The sequence below is a fragment of the Nicotiana tomentosiformis genome, chromosome 11 (assembly GCF_000390325.3).
Source record: "Nicotiana tomentosiformis chromosome 11, ASM39032v3, whole genome shotgun sequence".
NCBI classification, from domain to species: Eukaryota; Viridiplantae; Streptophyta; class Magnoliopsida; order Solanales; family Solanaceae; genus Nicotiana; species Nicotiana tomentosiformis.
Window position 1 is genome coordinate 94,549,802 of NC_090822.1, and position 21,628 is coordinate 94,571,429.

Below are 21,628 nucleotides of genomic sequence, written 5' to 3' on the forward strand. Positions count from 1 at the left end.
TTCGAATTCTCCTTTCATAGAATGAGCAAATTCTTCACATAGAACAGAGTTAGGACTTCCAAAAATAATATCGTCAACATATATTTGAGTAATAAGATTACCTAAATTTGGGTGCTTAATAAACAGAGTTGTATCAATATACCTCGTTTGAAACCTTGATTTAGAATGAAGGAACTTAATTTTTCATACTAGGTTCGGGGAGCTTGCTTGAGTGAGTATAGAGCTTTAGTCAACTTATATACATGATATGGGAGAGTATCGTTTACAAATCCAGGAGGTTGCTTTACGTAAACTTCTTCAAATATGTATCCATTTAGAAATACACTTTTTACATCCATTTGGAATAGTTTGAATCCTTTATGAGCAACAAAGGCAAGTAATATTCAAATAGATTCCAATCTTACTACAGGTGCAAATGTTTTATCGTAGTCGATTCCTTCTTGCTGAGAATAACCTTGTGCAATAAGTCGTGCTTTATTTCATACCACTAGTCTAGATTCATTTAACTTATTTCTGTAAATACATTTGGTTCCTACAATAGAAGCACTTGAAGGTTTTGGAACCAGTTTCCACACTTTATTTCTTTTAAATTGATCATGTTCATCTTTCATTTCTTTGATCTAGTAAATGTCTTTCAGTGCTTCATCAACTTTCTTTGGCTCAAGTTGAGAAATTAGAGCCATGTGAGAGTAGAGCTTTTGAGATCTTCTTGTAGTGATTCCTTCCTGTGGATTTCCAATAATGAATTTGTAAGGATATCTAGGTTCACTTTTCCATTCATTTGGTATGTTTGTGGTTGGTTCCCTTTCCTCAGTAGTCGACTGTTCTATTGAAGAAGATTCCTGGATTTCATTATGTTCCTCAGTTGACTGATTTTGCTGACCAGTTGACTCCTCTTGACAGTATTTTCCTACAATAATAGATTTTGGAACAATAGAAATTTCCTCATCTTCAAGAAGTTTTTCATTCCTTGAGCGAGGGTTAGTATCAACAAAAATAACATGAATTGATTCTTCAATGCATAAGGTTCTTTTATTGTAAACTCTATATGCTCTACTTGAGGGAGAATATCCAAGGAATATACCTTCGTCGCTTTTTGGATAAAACTTACCCATATTGTCCTTTCCATTATTGTGAATGAAGTATTTGCATCCAAAAGGATGAAAGTAACTGATGTTGGGTTTCTTACCATTCCATAACTTATATGAAGTCTTTTTAATAATGGGTCGAATCAAACACCTGTTGATAATATGACATGCTGTGCTCACAGCTTCGGCCCAGAAGTGGTGAGATAAAGAGTTTTTCACAATCATGGTTCTTGCCATGTCCTATAGGGTTCTATTTCAACGTTCTACCACTCTATTCTGTTGAGGCGGTCTTGGTGAAGAGAAGTTGTGACAGATTCCTTGGTCATTGCAAAAGTTTTCAAAGGCTATGCTTTCAAATTCTCCTCCGTGATCACTTTTGATAGTGGAAATGTAGTATCCTTTTTCACGTTGGACCTTCTTATAGAAAACTTCAAAATTCCTTAGGGCTTCATGTTTATGACTTAGAAAAATAACCCATGTAAATCGAGAAAAATTATCCACAATGACAAAAGCGTATTTTCTACCACCTATACTAGCAGTTCTAGTTGGACCAAACAAATCCATATGCAATAGTTGAAGTGGTTTAGTAGTAGAAACAGTGTGTTTGATTTTGAAAGATGAGCGAGTTTGTTTTCCTAGTTGAGATGCATCACAAATATGATCTTTTGAAAAATCTAGCTTTGGAAGACCAATGACAAGATCATGTTTAAAAAGTTTTTGAATAGTATGCTTTCTAGCATGTCCAAGCTTTCTATGCCAAACCCAAGGGTCATCAATCAGAGAAGCAAGACAAATTTGATCACCAAGACTATCTACATTACTGATAGTATAGACATTCCTGTCTTTATTACCTGAAAGAATAACTTTACCTGATTTGTATTTTATAAACCAGCCATGTTTCTTAAAACGGACCTCATAGTCATTGTTACATAGTTGACTGATATTGAGAAGATTGTAACCGAGTTCATCAACCAGGTATACTTCGTCCACATCATATGTTGAGCTAAGAGGAACTTTTCCAACTCCAATTACGTTTCCTTTTGATTTATCTCCAAAGGTAATTGTTCCTCCATCTAGTTTGGTGACTGTTTTGAATAATTGTTTGTCACCAGTCATATGTCTGGAACACGCGCCGTCAAGATACCATTTTCCTTTTCGGTTCTTCTTGCGGTGTTCCTGCAAAACAAGATTACTTGTTTTTAGGTACCCAAGCCTGCTTGGGTCCTGGATGGTTAGATTTATGAGTGATAGCTTAACTAGAGGATTTAGGTCGCCAGAACCATCTCCTGTTGTCCTTGAACCTGCAATGGTTAGAAGTGTGACTACGTTTTCCACAATAACAACACGACAGATTATTGAGATTTTTAGAGCCTTTTTCTGCTCTGATTCTGTTCTTGCATTGGTTAGTGTTGTGACCATTTTTACCACAGTAAGAGCATGCATGAGAGTTTCTAGTTCTAATCAAATAGTTATGTGGAGTAGTCTGATTTGATTTGATGGAACTATGACTAGTGAATTTTTATAATCCATTCAGTTGAAGTTGAAGTTCATTTATTTCATCTTGAAGCATGTCACGCTCAATTTCACAAACTTCCAGCTTAAAGGCCCAGTCTTTTTTCTCTTTGGATTTTTCTAAGTTCATTTAAAACTCTTTCAATATCTGCAAGAGCAATATCAACAAGAGCAATATCAATAAATTCTTGAAGTTCATAACAGTTGGAACATGTAGGAAGACGTACCTCACTGGTTCCCTCGTCTGCCATAAGACCAAGTTCACCTGAGTCTTCTTCCTCATCTGCTCCTTCGTCTTTCATGAGCCCAAGCTCTCCTAAGTCCTCATTGCTATCTTCTTTTATGGCAATGAAACACATATTTGAAATTTCTTCATGGTCAGATTCTTCTTCATCACTCTAGGCTCAAAAGACTTCTTCTTTTGAAGGTTCATGCTGAGTTTCTTCTTCAGAACAAGATAATCAGCTTGAATGTGTCCATGTTTTCCACAATCATAGCATCTTCTATCATTTTTATCGTTTTCATTATTTGTCCTTCCTTTTTTGAAGTTTGATTATCTCTTCTGCTATATCTGTTCTTCCTCATCATGCTTGCTACAACTTGGGAAAGCATGGCTATGTTTTCATCCTGTTCTCCTCCTTCCTCTTCCTCTTCATTTTCTGGTTCAGCCACAGTTGCTTTAAAGGCTATTATTTTCTTCTTTTCTTGTTGAATTTGCCTGTCCAAGTGAGTATTCTCAAAGGCAATTAGATCACCTCTAAGTTCATCATAAGACATTTTGTCAAGGTTCTGACATTCCAGAGCAATAACCTTAGGTAGCCAAATTGTGGATAGACTTCTAAGGATTTTTTTGACATGTTCTCCGCTCTTTATTGGTCTACCAAAGAATTTTAGATCTCCAGGGATTTTGCTGAACCTGAAGAATATTTCTTCCACTGATTCTCCATCCTTCATTTGAAATAGCTCATAGTCACAAACTAGAAGATTGATCCTTGTTTCTTTCACCTTGTTGGTTCCTTTATATGTGATCTCCAATTTATCCCATATTTCCTTGGCAGTTTCACAGCTTGAAATCTTTTCATACTCTTCTCCACTGATAGCATTATACAGTAGATTTTTTGCTTTGGCATTCATATTTATAACAACAACTTGTTCATCAGTGTAATCATCTAAGTCAAATGGATCAGTTGATATAATAACTTGACCATTCACATCTTTCTTTGGCAAATTGGAAGATTTTCCTTTTTGATAACACGTCAAACTTTAATGTCATATGACATAGTGTATATTTCCATACGAACTTTCTAGTGAGAATAATGTTGTCCGTTAAAATATGGAGGTCGTACCTGAGAGGTTCCTTCTTGAAATAATGCACGATGACTGTATTTGATCCCATGATCTTTTCCTCACTAGCTGTTAAGCAAAGTTTGTGAGCCTTGCTCTGATACTAATTGAAAGTACAAGAGGGAGGGGGGTGAATTGTGGACTATTAAAACTTAGTTGACTAAGTTTGAGTTTAGTCGACTGATTTTCGTACAACACATAGATAAAATAGACATAAATGCAATGAATTGAAAGCAAAACAAGACACAACAATTTTTATACTGGTTCAGTACCGCTGTGGTACTTACGTTTAGTTTCCCTTAGGTCATAAGAGTTCTCTTAGATCTTGGTAAAGAATTACAACATTGATGGTTTTAGCTCGTTCACCACCAACGATGTTTAGCAACAATAATTTATGGATGTTGACACAACTCTCTTTTGTGTTCTAACTCTTCCTATCTTTTATGACACTTGTAGACTTAAGAATACAATGCTTGTATTAAGAACTAGAGAGACTTAGAAGACTGTGTTTGTAGTTGCGCAATTCAATCCTTGAGTTTGCCAGTGTTCTTATAGGCGAGTATTGTTGTGTATTGATATTTGATTCGAGAAAGGTGTCTCTCATTCCTTCAAGAGAGATGGGCTAGATTTATTAATCCAAAGAGTGCTCTGTTTCATGCCGAAAATGAGCAGCACTTCAAATTATCTCATTTGGTGGGGGTGGATTAATTAATCCAAGGAGTGCTTCATTGTTTTATCAAAGAAAGGAGCAACACTTCCAATTGTCTCCCACTATATTGTGTTTTTCACTCAAATTGTCTCTCATTTCTTTTGTCCTTCCTTCTTGGTCTTCTTGGCTTGAGCTTCTGCTGAAACTTCTATGATTTGGTTTCCTTTTTGATAGCTTCTTGTCCTAGCATCGTCTCCTTTGATTTAGCATCACCAACTTTTCTTTGATATCGTTTCCTTCTGTTGGTGCCTTGATTCCTACAATCAAAGTAGATAGGAATTAGTTTTGCACAATTATCATTATTGAAACTTAGATGTAACACCAAAGACCACTATATGTAATGCCTTCATGCTATACGTCCTCCATGCTAAATTTGACAATACCTAGATCCATTAGGATTAAGTTCTTTAGAGGTTTCCATAGCTCAACAAGCTTAGCTATGGTCCTCCCAAATTAATAGCTTGATAATTAGTGAGAATCTTCATGGATGGTACAATCTAAGCTTTTCTTCTTGAGATAATGCAATGAGTTCCTTTCCCATAAGTTATTTTTCTGTTTGCAGCTCACTCCATAGATAAGTGTTGTTGGGGGACAAATTTAATTTTTATCCCTCAAAGCCTCCTTGAAGGAGAACTATTTCCTCCATCTGGCTGTCCGAATGGGAAGTTATGTGATTTATTACCAGTGCATTTGCTACAATATATATTTTCCTTTCTGTGGATATTCTTCACAAGATTATTTTCTCCTATTCATGTAATAGTAGCTACAATAAGAGATTTACCAAGGGATATAGTGCATGCAGTTTTGAGTCCTTGTCGAAGTGCATGCTATGATTTATGTAAGGGTATGAAAGGTATTACAATAGTTCATCTCCATGGATTCTAAAATTTCGATTTATATATATACATATATATATATGATACGGTTTTGTCGATGCTATTGTCTTGCCTGGTAGTTCAGTTGCTTTGCAATAATATTGAGCGTACGTGTGAAGTTTATGTATTCTTTCTTGAGTAGGGTTCTTAAGGTGTGAATGAGAAAATGTACCTTTTGGATTGTCTATATATAGGATTCGGAGGTTTGACCTTATTTTTTATGTACGAAAAATTATGAAATCTAACCCCTCTTCTCTTCTCTTCTCTTCTTGTTTTTCCAAAATAAAAGTAAGTGTTAGTGTGATCTCCTTCGTTATTTGAGTTCACCGAAATTCTATAAAAAATTTTGAAGTGCCGCTATTATATAATAGTTTGTTCCCTTTTTTTCTGGGATAAATTAATCCATAATCTTGGACAGAGGCGGAGCTAGGATTTGAAATTTCTGGATTCAGGATTTTAGCCCCTTTAAGTTATTGAGTTCTAAATTAATAATTTGAACAAATTAAATAAATTTCTTAAGACAAATATAGAGTTTGGACCGAAGTTACTGTGTTCGGCCGACCCCGCGCCTCAATCTCTAGCTCCGCCCCTGATCTTGGGCAACAATAAAGGGATTAAATTCCGTAAGGACATACATTAAGCTCTGTGGGCTTGGAATTATTTAACATTTCCGTTTATTTATTTTTCAATTTATTTTGTATTTTCTGACTTACTATTTTGAATACAAGTTTATAACATCTTGCTAGCTATTGAAAGAATCCTTCTTCGTATTTAATCACACATGCCAAAGTTAAAAGTGTACTCTATCCGTTTTAATTTATATGAGTTAGTTTGACTCGACACAGAATTTAAGGAAAAAAAATAGAAGAAGACTTTTGTATCTTAAAAACTTAAGGGGTAAAAGATTTGTGGGACCATGACATTTGTATGATTATAAAAGCTTCTCATTAAGGATAAAATAAAGAGTTTAAAGTTGAATTATTTTCAATTGTAGAAATATGTCATTTTTTTAACAGATTAATAAAGAAAGTGTGTCATCTAAATTGAAACAGGAGTACCAATAGAATAAGCTAGTATAGGTTGTTATTGAATTTTTTGACTTTCCTGAACATTCATTTTTTTCGGTCAGGATAAAGATTCTTATCTCCAACTTTTCACCTATTGATTTGGATGATAACAAATTCATTAGTGATAGCTCAATATTGACTTGATAGTATTTTAATCAAAGAATATTTATTTGTAGTCTTTTGTCTTGACATGTTTGTTCAATGAAGAAAGATTTGCTAAGATTCAGCGAAGATCTATCACATATGAAAAAAGAATATCGTGCGATTTATGAAGATTTAATATGCCTATTATTAGAGATATTATGTTATTAAGGAAGATATGGAAAAAGGACACGCCCAAATCAAGGAACTAAAATTGTGAGAGAAAAACTAGTTATTGTGAAAGAAAATTTTTCTATGGAAGGAAAGACAAGCTCAAGTTTGAAATTGAATTTGACTATATTTGGGGGGAAAAATGTTGCTGGATTTATTACGACTAACACTAAACCGTAGTTAAATAATGCATATAGTATCACTTTAATTTATTATTTAATCACAGTAAATACACTAACTTTTTACTGTTAGTGAAGAAATATTTTATCACGGAAGTACAACATGCCGTACATTCTATGACTTTTCAAGGTTAGAACTCAATTCATTTTCTGTTGGCTCCAACATCGGGCTATTGTAGCATGATGTTTCAAGCCTTTTAGATGTGATTTTATATAAGTTAATTTTAAAAATTTAACATGAAATGATAATTGTACAATTATTGTATCATGAGTGAAGGCTATGATGTGAGATAGAGGTTTTAAATAAGGATAAGAACTGATTTATATTAATAGGTTCTTAATTTAGGCTCAACGTTTATTTTTCTATTATTTTCTTTTTTGTCGAAACGACATAGTTCGAACTTGGCACATATATAAAAGTATGTCGTCGCTGTAAACTCATCGCCGTGCTTACATTTTCTTTTCTTCTAAAAGGCACAGGTGTATTATTAGATCTCAGTACTATCACAATCTAATTACCAAAATAAAAATAAAAAAAATCCATCAATTGAATCTGCAGGTATTCCAACAGTATTACCATACTGGCACAAAGTTAGTGCTTGATCTGATATATCTCATTTGTCGACAGTACTATGAGTCTTGGTTTAGCTTCTTTTTAACTTCACTTTGACGAGTCAATGATTATTGTTGAGCCCATTTATACAAATATGGAACGTTTAGCGAGAAATTCAAAAATAGCCAGATTTACAAGTGATAATTTAAAAATAGTCACAATTTCAAAAGTAATCGAAATTTAGTCATTTTTCATGTGAAGATAAATATGAATGAAAACACTTCAAAATCTGGAAAATATTCCAGCATAATATACTGGAGTTCCAGTATCAGTACAATATGGCGGTCCAGCATAATATACTGGAAGTTCATACACAGGTGCTCCAATCTCCAGTATATTATGCTAGAACTTTTCGCGTGTTGGAGTTCCAGCATAATATGCTAAAAATTCATACACAGGTGCACCAATCTCCAGTATATTATGCTGGACCGATCCGTGTTGCAGCAAAATAGTAGCTATTTTTCAATGACTTTGCAAACGTTGGCTATTTTTGAATTACCAGTCCGAAAATTGGCTAGTCCGTGCTATTTTTACTCGTTTAGTGTAGAGACGAGTTATGCAAGAATTAGTAATATTAAAATTAGTAATGCATAGATTGTTATGTCGGAAGCAAATATATGAATTAATAATGTAAGGATTATATAGTATAGAGATTATTTGTTAAGGAATGTTTGGTTTGATATATTACAAATTAGTATACAATGTACAATTTAAACATTTTGTTTGCTTTTTAAACAAAAGAATATCTTTTATTATTATGAGGTTAGTTTTGTTTTTAGCATTTTTAATCTATGTACACTAATATTTCCATTCTTATCCCACATTTTTTTATCCATAAAATATTATACTAGACTACCACATAATTTATGCAGATGTTATTTTTGAGATGAACAAAAAAGAATAACTGAGTTGTATTAATTAGTTTTGATTTTTATGTGTTGACTCCTCAAATCCCAACCAAATATTTTACAACCTATGCTGATTTTTATGTGGATAACCACCGCAGGGTCTAGCTCAAGTTAGATATATATATATATATATATATATATATATATATATATATATATATATATATATATTGCCCCCTATTTTTTTAATCCTCAACCAATGTTATCTCTCAATAATTCTAATTCGGAAAGGCGAAAATTGAAAACTTTGAACCCCGATTGATTTACATCTCTATTCGATCGTTTCATCGTTTCCTTTTAACTGTTTCAAAACTTAAACGTGCTTTTTACTGAATTATTTGATGGAACTAGAAAGAAGAAAAATATAAATGATCTTTCTTTTTCTAAACATTGGAAGAAAATATAAGTAGATGGAATAATAGAAAAATCACTAAAGTGTAATTGGAATAATAAAAAAACTCTTCAAAGTGTAATTGGAATAAAATATAACTCACCCCTTTTCTAGTTCTATATATTTACATGGTGTAAATCTAATAAGTATACTAATCTCATCACTGGCTAGTCCAAAAACCCCGGTATCAATTTTCTTGTTAAAAACTTTTCCTAAAACAATTAAAACAGAAAAGACCTCATTTTGTAAATTGAAGGAGTTAAAAAGGAAGAAAATCTAAATAAATCAACTAATTAAAGGAATGTATTAATGAACCTTAGCTGCGAAGACTAAAACCCAATTGGTTACTTTCTATTGCTTCTGTGAGAAAGAAAAAAAAAAGAACAAAATTTCAATAAGAAATAAAACTTGTATAGCTCCAAAGGAAAAGCTAGCCATTAATTCAATAATAATAACAAAAATCCTAAACAACGCAATGGGAAGCATATTGATCTGAGCAAAAGACCCCAAAAAAAGAAACAATCCCTAATTTGCAAATTCAGCGAATGTGCTTTTATTTCTACCTATAACAATCATCTACATCAGGCAACTCATTAAGATCAAAATCAAGAACTTTACTAGCATTACCAATATTAATCTCGGACCCATCATCTTGTTTTGCTGTATCGCTCTTAATTATTTCTTGATCGATCGTATTCTCGATTGTCATCTTGAACTTGTTATGACTTGACCTATGACCTCCCAACGCTTGGTGACTAGTAAACGTCTTGCCACATATGCTACACATTTTTTTCCCCGGTGTTACATTTTTAATTTGCTGCTTCTCATCAGGCCTTCCGCAGACCCCACTTGTAGAATTACACTGAGTTTGTTGTTGTTGCTTCTGATCAGGCATTGATCTCTTCTTGTTAGCCATGACAAAACAATCTTTTGATTCAATGCCCGAACAATAATCATCCTCTATATCATCAGCCTTTCTCTTGCCTTTAGCTTTATCCTTCAATGGAAGATCAGGAGTGACTGAATTGCTACACATGACTTCTAACTCCTCGGTTTTTGTGTGGCGATTTTTCGGAGAATTAATGTTGTTGACACCATTGACTAATCTTATGAGCTGATGAACAGCATCTTGAAGTTCCTTATCATCTGAATTTGAGATTGATGATAATTTGGCGGATCGCCCTCGCTTATCTTTCACAGCCCAGCTCTTCAAACAATCTTTTAAATCAACCTTTGGAAAAGCAGGTGCAACATTAATATTAATATTAATATTGCTAGCTGATTCAATCTCATGTAATTCTTTGTACTCTTGAGTATTAAGAAAATAATCGTCGTTATCATCATCATCATCATAATCAAGGGAATTATTAGCTGGAAAAACTAACACCCCTTTATTTTTGAAGTTGTCTTTGTTATTAGGAGGTTTCATACCTCTCCAATCTCTATCAGGATGACATCTCATATGACCAAACAAAGATTTTTTTGATGGAAAATTCTTCCCACAAAGATCACATGTTATTTTCTTAACCCCATCTTCTTCTTCTACCAAGATTCTTGATCTCTTTGAAGATTGACCATAATTGTTGACTTTGAGTTGTTTATTTTTCCAAGATTCTTCTCTATTATTTGCTTGAACATGTGCACTGCTCATATGACCTCCTAAAGCTTTTCCTGAGCTAAACTGTTTTCCACACTCACTACATATATGATCCTTTTTTTTCAAGATTATTTCTTCTTGAATACCATTGATTTCTTTTTCCTCCTCCTCAACAACAACAACCTCTTCTTTAAGCTTTGGCATCTTTATCTTCACTTTTAAACTACTCTTATCACCACTAGAAACAGCTTTTTCACAAGATCTATTAATTTCTTGAAGAGATCTCTTTGTGCTCTTTAACTCATGATTCTCTTCTTGATTATCAGCTTCCATATAGGATAAAAATCCAAGAAAACAAGAGCGGAAGTCAAGAGAAAACTTTATAAGAAAAAAAGAAAGAGTTGGATAAGTATCAGTAAGAAGAGAGGAGAAAATGGTTGAATCTAAAAACCCTAGAATAAGAAAAAGGAAGAGAGAAGGTCACTAGAGGCAGTATAAGAGACAGAAAAAATATAGTGAGTGAGTAGGAAACAAAAACTATTGATAGGAATAGAGAAAGTAAATAAGAGAGAAACGAAATATTAGAGAGGGTATACTGAAAAGGTGAAAAGACATTTAGTTAAGGACTATTAGAGGCTATACTGAAAAGGTAAAAAGACATTAAGTAAGGAAAGAAGCTGCTTTGTAGTAAGACTCAAGATCTATGTCAATCTATAAAGAATATACAATAACCGTTTTCCCTATAAATGTGGATACATTATATGGTAGATAAGTCCTTGATATATTTTGGATCTCAGTTCAGGAATGATCTCATAGTCCACTTTTAATTTGAATTATAAAAAATAATTTACTCTACAAAAATCTCATGTCTTATTTTAATTTACACATCTCTTGTTATTACTAAAAAGAATTAGTGGCGGAATCGTAACTAAAAAAAATTCGTCGATGGATTAGCGACATAATACCAAGAAATTCTTTTAGCTACGAGCAATTTAGCGACAAATTAACGATGAAGTTCGTAGTTAATTCTAATTTTAGTTTTTGTAATGTGTGTTATTATTTAGTAATCTCCCGTGGAAAATGTCATATTACTAAAATAACATTTATAATACACTACAAAATCAGATTTCCCGTCGACCTATTGTTTGCAAATTAAAATAGTTGTCTTTTTACTTTTGAGAATAGTTCCTAGTAGCTCAATCTTTTACAAAGGTTATTTTGTATATAGCTACAATTTAAGTTATACACCGATGGTTTAATGAATTTTTCACGCCTAATGGACGTTACCCTAATTTTATCTTAATATCCTACCATCGAAATGTAATTGCATATATAACTAATTCAAGGAGCAAGAAAAATTGTTATCAAGCTTATCTGTTAATAACATTTAACAATGAAAAACTTCCAAGTAAAAAAATAAAAAATAAAAAGAAAAAGAAATTTCTGCTAATCAATACTTTATTAATGCTAATAAACGTGCAAGAAGTGGAGATCCTAAATACTCATTGCAGTTGATACCAATATAAATGTTTAATATAGCGGTAAATTTTGGAACAAGTGCGCAACAAAGTATCGGTAAAAAAAGCCTAAGGTGAAATTAAAAGGGAAGAAAGAGAGGATAAAACTAAGAAGGGGATGTTGATAATCCAAACCACATTGTTTTATTTCTAGAATCACTTAAGAATAATCAGATCTTGAGATAGAAGGGAAAGAATATCCTTAGTCTAAACTAGGAGTGATACATGAAATTTTAACACAAAATTAGAGGGAAAAATGATGCTAACAAAAAATTTAGTTGCACCATTTTTCCATTTTCTTTCGGTTGCTATTCACTAATATTGACTGATTTCTGTCTCTTTAACGTGTTAAGTAGTACTTGATTTATCATATGTTACCATATTTATGCATGTATTGCAGTGTTTCGTGGTTGTACAACATTGAAGCAAAAAATAAGAAAATTTAGGTGACTTCCTCCAAATAAGAGGTTCTGCACGCTAAAATTTTAACCAAATCGAGCATTTACACACAATCAAACTAATTTTCATGGTTAAGTGATGCATTAAGTTGAGAATATTTATCATTTAATTATAATTTAATGTTAATCATGTTTAATATTTGTAGACGCATGTGTCATATATTTATTGGATTGTTGTGAACATTTTTTTTATCGTTTTGCACAGTCAAATTCTTCGGACTTGGTACAGATGGAAAGGAAAAGAGTTTGAGGACGGAACTTATTCTTTAGTAGTCTAGCAACTTCAACTTTTTATCACTCTTTTATTTTATTTTATTTTATTTTTTTGTATCAAATTCTCATGAGCATTTGAAAAAAGATAACTATAAAGGCAATGAATATGAAATTTATTTTAAAACTTTTGTTGTGAGTTAAATTTATGTAACTGAGGTATTGACTAATTTTTTAACAACATAAAATGAAAACAAAAAATAAGGGAAGCAGAAATACCATCTAAAAAAGATAAATAACAACTTGAGGACAGTGATTTTTGTTGAAGATAAAATGTCAAACTTTAGGGAAAAGGGAAAAATGTTATCGAGTTGAAATAAACAAAGTAAAAACATTTTTACAGAAGTTTAAGAAAATAATTTTTCTTAAAAAAGATTTTAGGAATTGATATTGTTTTGACATGAGCAACAATATCGTTTATGGTACAAACGGGTTTACCAGAAAAAAGAGCAATTCTTTTCTGCGCGAACACATTAAATTAGTTAAATATGATGTCATTATTTAATGCCTATATCACAAAACAATCTTTTCAGTAGCTTAAAAAGGAAAGAAAATATCTTCCCAAATTCAAATAATCTACTAGATGCAAAAGTAATTTTTAATTATTTTTCCTTTTTAGTAATTTAAGTTAACATAAAAAATGTTCTCATATTCATTTTTAATTTCTCAGAAAAATACTTATTTTGAAATCTTTTAGTCCTTTTTGTCTTGTAAAATATATCAATGATTTTTAAAATATACTTTTAAGTTTGCTCTGGAAAAAATAAAACAAAAACATATTAGAGCCCTAAAAAAGTTCTAACCCAAGCCATTCGGGTTGCCCCTGCGAGGACTCGACAGTTAAGAGCAAATTAATGTAAGGATTTTTACATTTGAGTTATCCGATCCCCCTCAACAAAAACTCTTAGAATTTTGGAATTTCAGTCAATGTAGGACATTCAAGCCTTCGCAAACTTATGTCTATCTAATATTGAAGACCACACCAAGTTGGTGTCACCAACTACACTACTACTTTAGATAAATAGTACTTATTTGCACTAATATTTACACCAAATAAAGCTATTTATATCAGCTAAAAGTTAAAGTGATAATGCACATCACTTAACCATAGTTATATATAGCCAGTTTACCCAAATTTTCAAAATCTATGTAATGCCTCGTAACATTCTTTAACTAATTCGCTTGAGGGTTTAATGACGTGATTGGATTGTGTTAACGGACATACAAGGTGACATGAGACTTAGGCTGTGTTTGGTACGAAGGAAAATATTTTTTATGGAAAATATTTTTGTATACGGTCGGAATCGAGTTCGCCTACGACATGGTAGGTTAGACTCGGAACATGACAAACAAAGACTGAAGATTAACCCAAAGTCCCATCGAGCTAGAACTCGAGGTCAGAACGCCTATCTTCAAGAACATTAAGTCCGTAATCTCGGAGTCGACCTTAGCCTCGATCGAGCTTGAAGAAACATTATTAGCATAACCAACAGAAGACCGAAACATCCGTGACCAGTCGTATATTGCGGCGGGAATCTCGGCACGAATCAATAAGGAACTAGTAATCAGCGAATCAAGAGATCTTTTACCTTTTATAGAATTGTACCTAAAGTATAACTCCTCTACCTTTTCATTAGCCACATTGTAACACGCATCCCAAAGCAATACATTATTATTCTCGTTAAGTTCTTACTACTCTCATTAAAGCTCTCATTTCTTCTGTCTTGATATCGATCAAGGTACCTGGTTCGAGGGTAATTAATTCTCCAGGGCTAATACTGTTCAATTTGTGTGGTTTGCATTTACTTTTTCATTACTTATTTCAATTGCAATCTAATTTGTTATTTTGTATCAAGTTAAATCACGTGTCCTTAAAATCACTTATAAATTCAATTATTATCTGATTTAGAGGGTAAACAGTGATCAATTCTCTAGGGCTAATACTATTCAATTTGTATGGTTTGCATTTACTTTTCCATTACTTATTTCAATTGCAATTTAATTTGTTATTTTGTATCAAGTTAAATCACGTGTTCTTAAAACCACTTACAAATTCAATTGTTATCCGATTTAGAGGGTAAACAGTTTGGCGCCTACCGTGGGGCTAAGGATAATAATGATTATTTGATACAAATCTCCATACCACACACTACTTTACACTAGTTCTTTGAAGTGTCTTTAATTTCAGGTTAAAACTCAAAATGTCGAACTCTCAATCAACACCCTTACATGTTGACAACGAGTCCGGCCATCACGGTGAAAATAATAACATAGCTCCCGGTGATGAGGTACCGCCCGTTAATCCTATCGGAATACCGGCCGCGGGCCCGATTGACGCTAATTCACATGTGGCTATTGACGCAAACTTGCCTACCGACCCCGAGAATAGCGTTTGTGGTGGATCTCGATCGGCAAATCAAAATATTGGAGGAGACAGGATCAATTTACGGGCGATCTTTGAAATGTTGCAGGCTCAATATGCGGCGATAGCTTAGTTACAGAACCAAAGCCGTGCACCGAGAAGGGTTGAACCCGATCCACAACGGGAAGTCACCCACGGGGATGCACCGGTCACATAAAGGTCAAATGAACATGAATCGGGGGCTAACCCCGAGATCATTAGAGATGCTCGAAGAGTTGACAAAACGGATAGAATCTGGGGAGAAAAAAATCGAAGCTAATGACAAAAAGGCTGAAACTTATAATTCCAGGGTAGACCAGATCCCAGGAGCACCGCCAATATTGAAAGGCCTGGATTCCAAGAAGTTCGTGCAAAAACCTTTTCCTCTAAGCGCGACTCCGAAGCCGATCCCTAAGAAATTTCGCATGCCCGAGATTGCTAAGTATAACGGAATGACCGACCCAAATGAGTATGTAACCGCTTACACATGTGCTATCAAAGGGAACGATTTGGAGGATGATGAGATCAAGTCTGTCCTATTAAAGAAGTTCAGAGAGACCTTGTCAAAAGGGGCTATGATATGGTATCACAACTTACCTCCTAATTCTATTAATTCATTTGCTATGCTTGTGGATTCTTTTGTGAAAGCACACGTCGGGGTCATCAAGGTCAAAACCAAGAAATCAAACATTTTCAAAGTAAAACAGAAGGATAACGAGATGCTCAGAGAGTTCGTGTCCCGGTTTCAAATGGAACGAATGGACCTGCCACCTGTCGCTGATGATTTTTATCCCATCAGAAACATTGATAGAGTCAAGAGAGACATCGATCGAGAACCGAGACTAAAAAGGGATCGGTACCAGTCGTATAATGGAGACCGAAGAAGAGCGTCGACATGCCCATCGGGCCTAAAGAAGCACGAGGTTATCGGAATATAACTTTAATGTCGATGGTGCCTCTATTGTATTAACTATCGGACGTATCAAAGATACCAAATGGCCTCGACCTCTACAATACAATCCAACCCAAAGGGATCCTAACCAGATATGTAAATATCACGGCACCCATGGCCACAGAACAAAGGATTGCCGACAGTTGACAGAGGAAGTATCCCGACTATTCAACAGCGGGCATCTTCGAGAATTCCTGAGCGGCCGAGCCAAGAATCATTTCAGGAATATGGATTCTAACAAACAGACCGAACAAGAAGAACCTCAACACTTCATTAACATGATCATTGGTGGGGTCGATGTCCCTCAGGGGACGATGTTGAAACGCACCAAAGTGTCCATCATGAGGGAGAAATGAACTCGAGATTACATACCAAAAGAAACCTTGTCTTTCGACGATGAGGACGCGAAAGGGATCGTGCAGCCCCACAATGATGCACTAGTAATATCCGTACTCGTAAATAAAATTTGAGTTAAACATGTTAATTGATCCAGGTAGCTAACATCATCCGATCGAGGGTTGTGGAGAAGCTCAGTCTACAAGATCAAATCGTGTCGGCAGTCCGAGTCCTAAACGGATTCAACATGGCATGCGAAACTACTAAGGGTGAGATAACATTACCGGTGAACATTACCGGGACCATCCAGGAAGCTAAGTTTTATGTAATCGAAGGAGACATGAGGTACAACGCTTTGTTCGGAAGGCCATGGATCCACAATATGAGAGCAGTACCCTCTCAACTCTGCACCAAGTGTTAAAATTCCCAACACCTGGCGGAATTAAAATAATCTACGGAGAACAACCAGCCGCAAAGGAGATATTTGTGGTCGAAGAGGCTATTCTGATATCCGCACTTGCAACAACAAAGGGTACGAGTTCGGTCAAAAAGCCAGAAACTAAATAGCAATTACCAACACCAGCTCCGACCCAACCGGAGAAACAGGGGATTGATGAAGACGATGATTATGATTACGGGGTACCTAGGTCTTTTATAGCCCCCGATGATTCTGACGCCACTAAATCGACGGTCGAGAAACTGGAACATGTCATATTGGTCGAGCTTCTACCCGACCGAAAGGTACACCTGGGCACGGGGTTAAATCACGAGCTCAGGAAAAAACTCATTCAATTTCTTATAGCTAACATAGATTTTTTCGCTTGGTCCCACCTTGACATGACAGGGATCCCATCGGAAATAACCACTGATAGGCTAAGACTGGTTCTGAAATCCTATTCGATGAAGCAGAAGAGGAGACCTCAGTCCGAGATCAAACATGCTTTCATCAAGGACGAGGTATCTAAACTCCTTAAAATAGGTTCCATTCGGGAGGTTAAATACCCGGATTGGTTAGCGAACCTAGTGGTAGTCCCTAAAAAAGAGAATAAATTAAGAATGTGTGTAGACTATAAGGATATGAATAAGGCATCCCCAAGGACTCTTTCCCTTTGCCTAACATTGATCGTATGATCGATGCCACGACCGGCCACGAGATCCTTAGTTTTATCGATGCCTACTCTAGGTACAACCAAATACGGATGGACCCGGGTGACCAAGAAAAAACCTCCTTCATCACTAAGTACGACACCTACTGCTATAATGTGATGTCATTCGGGTTAAAAAATACCGATGCCAGTTACCAACTCCTAATAAATAGGATGTTCGAGGAACAAATAGGAAAATAAATGGAGGTTTATATTGACGATATGTTCGTTAAGTCCCTACGAGCAGAGGACCATTTAAAACATTTGGAGGAAACCTTCAGCATATTGAAGAAATACAATATAAAACTGAACCCGGAGAAATGTGCATTTGGAGTTGGGTGAGGTAAATTCCTCAGATTCATGGTATCAAATCCATCAAAAATATCACGGTTGTGGACAACGTGAAGGCTGTCCAAAGATTAACCGGGTGCATAGCCGCCTTTGGGCGATTCATCTCGAGATCCTCCGACAAGAGCCACCGGTTCTTCACACTATTGAAGAAGAAGAATAACTTCAACCTATTCCTTCAACTCTTTCAACTCCTTCGGAGCCATGCAATATAGTGGAATGGAGATAGGCTGGGTACCTGGAGCCTAATCAATACAGAAATCGATATCATGATCCAGTGGCATGCCTAGTAGATCAAAAGGAAATACATCGGAGAAATCCCGCACCATGGGCACTGAATCAATCGTCGGAGTTTCTGTAGCAGTATCCCAAACATAAGCTAGATAAGCCAAACAAACCTACTCGACCATGTTTCAAGCCTTCAGGAAAGAGATAACCCGAATAGATGCACTAGTAAATGAACTCTTCCACTCCAATCTAGGCAACCCTGGTATCGCCAATGTAACAGTCTTGGCATGGCAATCAAGGATGACATGATATAGAGACAACTAGTCCATGACAAGATGACCTTAAAGTTGGTCATATCAAGCAATAGAAGATCCACTCTAGTCTCATAACCACAGAAGTCACGATACAGGACTGGTGGATCAGATCCACAACAATAGAATCTCCCGCTGGCGTGGATACATATAAAAGAGTACTAGAGATGAAACATATGAATATGTAGACCCTGGATCAAATAGTACTGTTGCATCCCTACCGCATACAGAAATAACACATGTGATCATGACATCTGAGGCTACTACATCCAGTCTAGGCGAAAAGGCATAGAACCTAGCTGGTGTGCCAATTAACTATCCTCCACCTCTTGGACGGCCCTTACCCACTTGCCCTTCACTTCTAGGCGACCGGACGGCTGGTGCAGTAATCATTGGCCAATAGTCCTGCTGCTCAGCCTTGTGCCGAAGTCTGGGACAAAACCTCTTCACGTGGCCAAGATCCCTGCACTCGAAACAACCCCTCAGAATGGTGGACTGCTGACCTAATGTCTGACCCTGATGGCCTGAATACCAACTGGAGGAACCTTGAATAGCTGGAGGGAAATAAGTACTCTCTCGAATAGCACTAAAGTAGGGTCATTCTAGAACATCCCGAGTAGGTGGTGGTGCTGACTGCATGGGCCTGCTCGGCTGACCCCTAGGGGTCCTCTGACTCCAAGCTATATCCACAACCTGAAGAAAAGAAGTCCCCATCTCCTCCTTACGGGCCATAGGTACCTGAATCTAAGGGATCAGACCTGCAATGAACCTCTGCACCCTCTCTGCATATCTGGGGAGTATCCTTGCACCGGTCAACAAAATCCTAGGGGTCCTCGTATCGCTCACCCCTAAAGGTAGGGGGAGAAGCCTAGTCCATATGTCCAGTCGCTTCTGCTGATCATCTGTCGAGACTCGTATAGCCTGTGGCATAACCGCTATAATAGGCTGGGCTCTGCCCGCAGGTAGTGTACCTAAGGTTTGATAAACGATAGTGGTGTGCCTTGGAGCCTGAGCGGTAGGGTTTTGTGCTCCCCCTCCCACCTGAGATGAATCCGGAGTGCCAACGGGCCTAAGAGGTACTCAAGCGATATCTATCGAGCCTACCGCTGCTCCACACGCCAAAGACAAATGAACAACTATACTTGTACTTGGCAGTATCCGAGATAGCAATAAGTGGAGTCCTAGTTCGGGAAGAGCAAGGTACGCAACTTCCAATTTACTATGTTAGCAGGACCTTAGGTGAGGCCGAAACTAGGTATCCTCAACTAGAAAAGCTGGCACTCGCTTTGCTAAGCGCCTCTAGAAAGCTAAAATCATACTTCTAATATCACCCCATATGTGTCTTAACTACTTACCCATTGAGGAATATTGACCCTGGACAGCAATTAAGTCTCAAATTCTGGCAAACTTTGTGGCCGACTTTACACCGGTCCTAATACTCGAGGTCGAAAAAGAGTTATTAATCAACTTAGAAACTTTCTCAGGGATTCTGGACCCTCTTTACGGACGACGCCTCGAACGTAAAAGGGTTCGGACTTGGCATCGTATTGAAGTCACCAACAGGAAATGTTGTTAGACAATCTATTAGGACTGTGAAATTGACTAACAATGAGGCCGAATATGAGGCCATGATTGCAGGTCTTGAACTAGCTAAAAGCTTGGGGCCAGAGGTAATTGAAGCTAAGTGTGATTCCCTCCTTGTGGTAAACCAAGTTAATGGGACGTTTGAGGTCATAGAAGAACGAATGCAAAGGTACCTGGATAAATTACAGGTAACATTACATCGATTCAAAGAATGGACTTTGCAACATGTACCTCAAGATCAAAATAATGAGGCTGATGCCCTCGCTAACCTAGGGTCATCGGTCGAGGACGACGAGTTTAACTCGGGGGCAGTCGTATAACTTATGCGATCGGTAGTGGAAGAAGGTCATTCCGAGATTTACTCAATAAGCCTAACTTGGGACTGGAGAAATAAATATATAGAATACCTAAATACCAAAAAACTATCGCCGGATCTAAAGGAGTCGAGGGCCTTACGTACAAAGGCAGCCCGATTTAGCCTGCCCGAAGATGGAACCCTCTTCAGAAGAACATTTGATGTCTCCTCGCGATATATCTAAGACCAGGGGATACCGAGTACGTTTTGAGGGAAATCTACGAAGGCATATGTGGAAATCATTTAGGCGCCGAATCATTGGTTTGAAAAGTAATAAGAGCTGGCTATTACTGGATCGATATGAAAAAGGACGCGAAGGAGTTCGTACGAAAATGTGATGAATGCCAAAGACACACTCTGATGATTCATCAGCCTGGAGAGATACTACATTCGGTTTTGTAATCATGGCTGTTCATGAAGTGGGGGATGGATATTGTTGGCCCCCTTCCATGGGCACCCAGTAAGGCTCAATTTATATTGTTTATGACTGACTATTTTTCTAAGTGGGTGGAAGCCCAGGCATAAGAAATGGCCAGAGAGAAAGAAGTCATCGATTTCATTTGGGACCATATCATATGCCGCTTCAAAATGCAGGCCGAGATCGTGTGCAACAACGGGAAACAGTTCATCGGTAGCAAAGTAAGTAAGTTTCTCGAAGATCATAAGATCAAAAGGATCCTATCAACACCCTACCACCGTAGTGGGAACGGACAAGCAGAATTGACCAACAAAACCATACTCTAAAACCTCAAAAATAGGTTAGCTGACGCCAAGGGAAAATGGAAAGAAATCCTACCCGAAGTCTTATGGGCATACCGAACGACCTCGAAGTCCAGTACCGGGGCCACTCCGTTCTCACTGGTCTACGACGTCGAAGCTTTAATACCGGCTGATGTCGGAGAACCAAGTCTCAGGTTCCGATATGCAACCAAGGAATCAAACGACGGGATCTATTGGATGAAATGTGCGAAGCAGCCCTTGTTAGGTTGGACGCCCAAAAGCAGCGAATCGAGAGATATTACAATCGAAGGGCCAACCTTCAACACTTCAATGTCAGGGACTTGGTACTAAGGAGTGTTACATTAAACACCCGAAACCCCGAACGAAGGGAAGTTGGGGCCGAACTGG

At 36.5% G+C, this 21,628-nt stretch overlaps 1 protein-coding gene across 1 annotated transcript; it reads right to left on the minus strand.

Moving 5' to 3' along the window:
* Positions 1-9,486: 9,486 nt before the first annotated feature.
* On the minus strand, positions 9,487-10,928 carry LOC104088902 (uncharacterized). Its single transcript, XM_009593664.2, has one exon. The coding sequence runs from the start codon at positions 10,926-10,928 to the stop codon at positions 9,558-9,560; it is 1,371 nt and encodes a 456-aa protein (XP_009591959.1). The 3' UTR covers positions 9,487-9,557.
* Positions 10,929-21,628: the final 10,700 nt, after the last annotated feature.

What these genes read in the sequence shown, in the direction of transcription:
- LOC104088902 (XM_009593664.2), bottom strand. Translation starts at nt 10,928, where the DNA reads ATGGAAGCTGATAATCAAGAAGAGAATCATGAGTTAAAGAGCACAAAG.